General features: G+C 36.5%; 1 protein-coding gene across 1 annotated transcript; it reads right to left on the reverse strand.

The window, feature by feature from the left end:
• Nucleotides 1–1,302: 1,302 nt before the first annotated feature.
• On the reverse strand, nt 1,303–5,374 carry trim35-28 (tripartite motif containing 35-28). The gene is made up of 6 exons (XM_037676862.1): nt 4,955–5,374; nt 3,135–3,230; nt 2,676–2,906; nt 2,459–2,481; nt 2,143–2,261; nt 1,303–1,958 (listed from the first exon to the last, which is right to left on the reverse strand). The coding sequence occupies exons 1-6, from the start codon at nt 5,372–5,374 to the stop codon at nt 1,420–1,422; spliced, it is 1,428 nt and encodes a 475-aa protein (XP_037532790.1). The 3' UTR covers nt 1,303–1,419.
• Nucleotides 5,375–7,841: the final 2,467 nt, after the last annotated feature.

The raw sequence follows: 7,841 nt of genomic DNA on the forward strand, positions 1-7,841 counted from the left end.
CTGTCAGCTAGCGACGTAACAGCTTATCCACAGACCATAACGCCGCGCATTAATATTTTGACTTTAATGTCACCGACTTTAGCGACTCCTACTGTTAATATTCTGCACGATGCTTTGTTTTGGTGTGGAGCTAGCTGTAGCCCGCGGTTAGCAACACAAAAGGCTGTAGGGATAACGTTTAACATCTGGACGTAAACGTCATAACGTAAGAGAACACCGGAAGTTACGTTTGTTGTCCATTGTCTCTTGATTGACTGAATGTTATTCTATTTATTAAAATGAGAATGATAATGAAAAGTCCTATGTAGAAAAAAAGGGTTTGATTGACTAGTAATTTAACTTAGCTACGTTAATGACTCAGTGTAGTTTGTTTTTAATACTTTTGAACAATTTTCATATTATTTGGTGTCCTAAGTGCATTACAGTATTTCCAGAAATGCAATAATCACACAATAATTTCAATGGGTAAAAATTATAAAACAATTTATTTCACGATTAATTGAAAAAAAAAAAAAGGAGATAGCAAATATTAGCAATAAATGTTGTTTTTTTAATATATATAGTCAGACATTTCCTGGTAAGTCTGAGTGAATCCAGGCCATACTTGGAAAAAGTGACAACAGCATTGCATATCAATTATCTTAATTAAATCAAAGAATTTTAACATGCAAAAACGACTAAATACATGTACCGCCACCCCCCCCCCCCCCCCCACACACACACACACACACAATGAAACTTAAAGAAAGTCAACACCCACAATTGTATTAAAAAACATGCTTTTTAGTATTTTTCAGACTTTTTGATTCACATAAACAAGTGATGACCAACAACATTTTTATCAACATTTTGTCAAACTGCATCACTATATTTTAACACTATTTTATCAAATAATGTTGGAGGATATAACACTTGTAAGTGCAAAATCATTGTTCAACAAGGTTTCAAAGGCACAAAAGCAGAAACACGTCTTCATTATCATTATTGGCCAGTAAACAATGTCATGCTTTCAGGTCTCTTGTAAATGAGTCCTCGTCACTCAATGAGACTGACCTGTAAAAATAAAGGTTGAATGAATGCTTTTCAACACATCTCAAATTCTGCTATTTCCTTCTGAAAATGTTACCATCACTTCTAAAACAACAAGAGAACATGTTTCATGTTGGTTTTCTTTAATTGCTGTTGTTTTTAAAGTTGGGTTTTAAGCATGTTATGCATTTGTAGCATAAATTAAGTTTTTCTGTTTAAGACCAATTTTTGTTCTAATCATTGTTAGTAGTTTTACATATTTGTAAACCACAACTATTTGGTAAAGTGTTGTTGAGCTGGCAAGTTGTTTCTTGCTAAAAAAAAAAAAGTTTGAATATTTATTTTAAACTATTCAGCTTCAGGTAAACAAGCCTCTTTTTGTGAAATGTTTTATGACGTGTGCACAGCCATTTTTCCAGGAGCCAGAATCATAGGAGTATTATGAAGCCCAGGGCCAAAAATTGGATACAACCTATCTTCAAACTTATGTGAGAGAGTGACCAAGTGAATTTCTCTCCCCCCATCCCAAAATGACACTTCTCCCTTTTCTATATTTAGCTTGATGCGAATTCTTTCAGGACACTGCGACACGACTAGCTCTGTCCGCTCTGGTGCAGTGAAGGCGGTATACACTCCTTTACTCAGGCCAATGGCCCACACACCACGACTTGTTGAGAGCGTAAACTTCTTCTTACGAGCCACAGTCTCTTTGCACACTCCCAGAATCCACTTGGGGTTGTTACCAACGATGATGTCCCACTTGTATTTGCCAGAACTGTAACCTTCAGCACCGAGGACAAAGACGCACGGATCAAAGCGCTCTGCGTTCTCAGGAACCGTCAGCCGCTCTGAGCTCTCCTTCACAGTGGTGAGACTAGCATTCAAGGAGAGCCATGGAGAGGCTGAGTTTGGGTCTAGTACAACTGGGTCTGCACACACACAAAAACACCATGTCATACTGTTTCTTATAAAAAATACTTTAATATTTCAAAAACTTTACAACAACACAGCAGAATACTTATATTTTGTACCATAATTCCAATTATGTTTTATTTTCTTTACATTTGGATTGTGACAAAAACAAAATATTACCTCTCACTGTGTAATACTTACAATACTGGACATGAGCTTTCAAGTCCTTCCATATGTTGTAGCTCAAAGCGCCAACGTGTTTGCCCATGTTCATAAGCGAGTCAAACACAAAGCCAGGCTCAGGTTCAGTCCACTGGGCTCTACAGCAGACACAAGGATATATCGCTCAAATACAATGGACACCTGTATTAAGCAAATCCCTAAATTGATTTTATTCCAATATTTAAAAATTATTGCAAATGATTTCTAAATATACATTATATTGGATGTATTGATTTCTATTATAATTAACTAAATGATTCCTATATGAATATTAAGGAATGTTGAGAAGACTTACTGTCTTTTTATTTTTTGGAAATTCTGCAACATAAAAAAAGAAATTGACATTAGCTCAAAATAAAACAAGTGGTACGTTGAGGTCTCCTGCCATTGAGCGATTTTAATAGTGAATGTTTGCAGTTTTCATGGTGAGCTTTTAAAGTTTTCCCGGACTGGAAATGAACAGGGAATGCAAGTTAACACAATAAACACTGGGGTGAGCTGCCTTTGCTTACCTGCAGAAGTGGCAGATCCTCATTGCCCATCTCTTTCTTCAGAGACTCTATGAGCTGTTTTATATTAACAATGTCCTTTTGCATCTGTTCATTCATTCTTTGTATGGATTTGATCTTCTCCTCCTCCTCAATGGCCAAATCACTTAGACGCCTTTTTTCTTCAGCATAAAGCACCTTGTGGAGCCTTTCAAATTCTGCCCTGATAATTTTGTCTGCTTCTCCAGCCTGATACTGTAATAAGTCAGAAAAAAATTAAAACAATGTAGATTATTTGCCTTGTTTGATACATTAACACATATGAACTATATAACACTAAAGCTAAAAGTCTGTGAAAAATTTTCCATTTCCTATTCATCTTCTCAAGTCTTCTTGCTTTCTTTGTAACACAATCATTGTGAATCATTAATCACAGGCACACAAATGTAAAATGAGCATCATGAGCCACGACAGTAACTTTACCTTGATATATTCCACTGCATTGTTGAAATTCTTTGTCATTTTTTTGTATGATTCCACTTTCTTTTCAAAAATCTGGACTTTGTAGCCAAGCTCCTTCTACAAACGGTACACAAAAGAACGAGTTGCTTTAGACAAGTGACCACAGCTGAAGAGTAAAAACTATTTCTGATCCAGGCATAAAGTGTTTCACATTTAAAATATTACTCGAGTTAACAAGAAGGGTGAATTTCAGGTTTTGCTTTTTGTTGGAACAAATTATAAGAATGTGAACCTGTTGTAATTCAAGTATTTGACCATTAAAATTACTCAAATAAAATAAAGGAAGACAAAAACGTGTAAGGTCTAATACCGTAATTAATGAAACGAATAGCAATTAAAAAATAATAATATTTGAAATCTCCATTCGGATAGACAATTTATTGAAGAATTGTCAATTATTGGAGTCCATTTGCATGCGTTTGGTCCAAAAAATAAATACAAAAAAAAAACATTCATAGGCATGGTTCACTGGACCCATGGGACTTGAGTCAAAGACAGTAGATATAATAAAACTGATGGTTCTGTAGACCAGTTAAACATTGACTGTGTGTAAGTAAATGAATATAAGAAAGCAAAAGTTTTATATTTTCAAATGAACTGTGACCAACAACTCTTTCTTTGCATAACTTTCTGTTTTCTCCTCTTAAGTATTTGGTGACACTGAAATTTACGATCATCCTATATTCAGATGGGATGGTAAATGAAACAAATGTCACCAAGAAGTCAGGTCTGTGCTGTGTGTATTGAATGTGGACTAAAAAGAGGGACAGTTTAACATAAAACTACATTAGTGGAAAACACACTGAGCATACAGTACACATCCACACTGAAAAAGTAATATCAAGCAAAGGGTTCTTCTTTGATGGTACGTAATGGACCTTCGGTCAACCAGTCTTCATATTAAATTGCATGATCATTCTCTGCCAATCAGTTCAATTTGGTTTGCAGTATTCATAAAGTGCCACTTCACAGCAATAGTTACCTCAGGGGATTATGCAAAAAATAAAAACAAATTCTTACAATAAATCCAATACGGGTCTATTTAATTCCTATTGTAATTTAAATAACAGTAGAATAGTTCATTATGAACTGCCAGATAGTAACATTTTATATTTATCCATTCTTTGTACTTCTTGTCATGGCAAAATACTAAACCTTGTTTAAATTTTTACTGCAGTCTTACAAATAATCCGTTGACTTTTATTAACCCAGGACCAGTCCTCTCCTCTACCGAGTCAAACAGTGAAGGAAGTGTGTTAGTTGCTCAGCAGCAGCAAATCTAGTCAGCACTGGAGGATTTCTGCTCAGCAGGTTTCATTACTCCCGTTTAGGAAGGCCAGTTGTTACATTGTGTATTTGTCGTCGTTTCCTGTTCCTATCAAACCCAGCCGGTCAAAGCAGATGACCACTTGTCCTGAGCCTGGTTCTGCTAAAGGTTTCTTCCTCATGAGGGAGTTTTTCCTTCCCACAGTCACCTTCACGCTTGCTCAAGATGAGAGTTCTGCAGTGGAGTTAAATTCAAAGCAGTCTGCTCCTCAGATAAATAGTGTTAGTATTCTTATTTCGTAATATTTCTGTTCAGTGCCCTGGGACGACTTCTGCTGTGACTTGGCGCTGTATAAATAAACTGAAATGAAATTGAATTGTGCAATATATGAAATTACAAATGTCTTCTCGGCCTGCTGCATCGGCACTTGTTTAATGGAGCACTGCGTGGTTTTAAAACATCTGTCTGAATGATTATATTGTGTGGTGTGAACTTGCACACTCGGTCACTTTACCTTACAGATGCTTGTGCCATCATTCAGCGACCACAGTCGGTGTGTATTGTGCTGGGTCACACAATCCGCACACAATGGCTCCTCGTCCTTCTCACAGTAAAGCGCCAGCGGCTTCAGATGGAGGTTACAGACAATTTCTTCGTCATTGGCTCCGCTCGGGGCGGTTCGCTTCTGCCGAAGGAAGCTCGCCGAGGCGTCGTTGAGCGCGCGGTTAGGGATGGCCTGTCGCTCGTCAGACGGGTTTCTGCACACCGGACACTTCTTGTTGACCTGCCAGCTCCTCTCCAGACACTCCCGGCAGAAGCTGTGGGTGCACGGCAACAACATGGGGTCCTGGAAGATGCCCTGACACACGGGGCAAGTGAGGTCCTGCCGAAGGGGGAGCGTGTCCTCTGACATTTCCTCGTCCATGTCAGCCATGGCTTCAAACGCAGCTCAGGCGTACTTTTACTTTAAAACGAAACACCGAATAAGTTGTCTATTACGCCCTCACATGTTTACCAAAACCTACAACCAGTTAAATAATTTATCTAAGAACAGACAGAAAGTACAGAACTCGTAAATAAATATAGTTTTTTTACCTTGCGCCGTTCTTTTTTTTTTAAACTTAAAGTTCACTTCCGTGTTTCTTCGGTGACGGTAAGAAACAAACACGCCCCTTGTTTGTACAACACCGCCCCCTAGCGGAGCAGGAGGTTCTAACAAAAATCTATTTGAGACATTCTCATCTGCTACACATTATTTTTGATGTAATATGAAACTCTGCAACGCTGTTTTCTATTCTTAGCGTTCACGTTTTAAAACTAACTATAATGGTTTATCAAAGATTATAAATATTTGTATTTTAGGCATATTTTGACTTTTTTTCATGAATTTGTATTCAATGCTTTTAAACAGAGTTCTTCTGAGCCTCTGTGCTGTCAAACAAACTTAGTTTTTTGTCCAAGTTGTGTCCTGTAACAAAATAAAAACTTAAAACTGCACACAAAAAAAACTCACTTTAAAACTTTTAAGACAAAATATACGATAAAAACACATTTCCACAAATCACAAATACAGAAAAGACATAAAAAATGTGTTGTGATAAATGTATTTCTAAATGTTGAAGTTTTCATTGGTAAATTGCTGTTGCTGTTTTTTTTTCCAGTTTGTCATGATTGCTTTATTAAAACTTTCAAAAAAACGATGTTTTAACAGTTTCTGTGATGTAAATTCATCCAGCAGAAGGTGCTATAGTACCTTTCTGTGTCTTTGCAGCTAATACCACATAAAGATGTTTTAAAGATAGTGAGAATAGCAACCTTCATTCTCTTTGGCTGGGTCATTGTGTGTATTTTTAAAGTTCTCTGCAATCACTTAAAAAAACTAACCAAAGCTGTGAAGTCCATGATGTAAAAACACTGAACCTTTGCTACTTTGGACCTTTGAATTTTAGCTTGTTACCAGCAGAAATGTGAAACCCCATTCACAAAAGCATTATTACCTTTGGTTAGATGCATCCTGCTTCTCATTATGATAAACTAATTGGCACAACAGACTGAAAGAGATATAAGTGGGAAAAAAAACATATGTTTCTCTGGGTCGAAACACAGTTTCATGTTGAATTTTGGAACAGCCTCAAAAATATCTCTGAAGTGTCTTGCTTGTTTTGCTGCTGTTGTGCTTTTTTATTAATCCGTTAGCTTTAGCCCTGCTGACCAGAAGACAAAGGTTACAGAAATAGTAGATCATAGAATTATTTCAATCCCTCCCATTCCAGCTCCAGCTTTTAACATAATAATCTTGAAGCTTTGGACAGATCGGATCAAACGGATTACATTTTAAGGATGAACTAAAGCTTTGCCAAACTGAGTACCCAAACCAATAACAACAATAAGCAACTGAATTAACAGACAGGATAATTTCACCAAATTGATATTGTGATTTGGTATTTAGGTAAAATCCAGAATTGTCCAGAATGCTGCAGCTCGGCTCTTAACAGGAATTCATAGGTTTGAGCATATTTCACCAGTTTTATCCTCCCTTCACTGGCTCCCTGTACGTCACAGAATAGATTTTGAAATTCTCCTGTTGACCTATAAACACCTAAATAGCTTCACACCCTCATATCTCTGACCTACTTCAACCATATGTTCCTTCTTGGCACTTAGATCATCTGATCAGCTGCTTTTGGCTGTTCCAAAAACAAGATTGAAACTCAGAGGTGATCGGGCTTCTTTCAGTTGTGGCTCCTAAACTTTGAAACAATCTGCCCCCAACATTAGATTGACCTTTTCCCTATTATTAAATCTCTTTTAACAACTCGTATTTTCACAGATGTTTAACCCAGCGTGAGTTGTTTTAGTACGTTATTGTTCTGTGTTCTATGCTTATTATCTTCTGATGCTTTTAAATTAATTAGTTTTATTGGGTTTTTTTTCTTTTACTCTCTGCCTTTGTCTTTTATTGTTCAGCAAACTGTTGTTTTTAAATGTGCTTTATAAATAAATCTGACTTGACTAAAACAGAATATCTTGATATGAGATATGTAAGCATAAACAGACTGTAAGAAGATAATACTTTTCCTAGTAGTGCAAGAGCTACAGTAGTTTCAGTTTACAAGGAAGTAACCTTGTTCTGAAGATGAACGATGCTGTTACCAGACAAGTGTCAGTATTATGTTCTAATTCATTCTAACTTTATTTAGACAGGTTAATCCTTTGAGCCTCGGGACTCATTTACAAGAGAGATCTGAATTTTAACAGAGTGATGACAGCAGTGGACAACAACAACAGACAATCATAAAGGATGCGTACAAATTTATTATTATTTTTTAACAAATGAAAATAAAATGGTAATTAAAAGGATAATTAAAAGGAAAAGTAGCAACAAAAAAAACCCAGCTAGA

Source organism: Nematolebias whitei, chromosome 5 (assembly GCF_014905685.2).
Source record: "Nematolebias whitei isolate Nwh7 chromosome 5, NemWhi1, whole genome shotgun sequence".
NCBI lineage: Eukaryota > Metazoa > Chordata > Actinopteri > Cyprinodontiformes > Rivulidae > Nematolebias > Nematolebias whitei.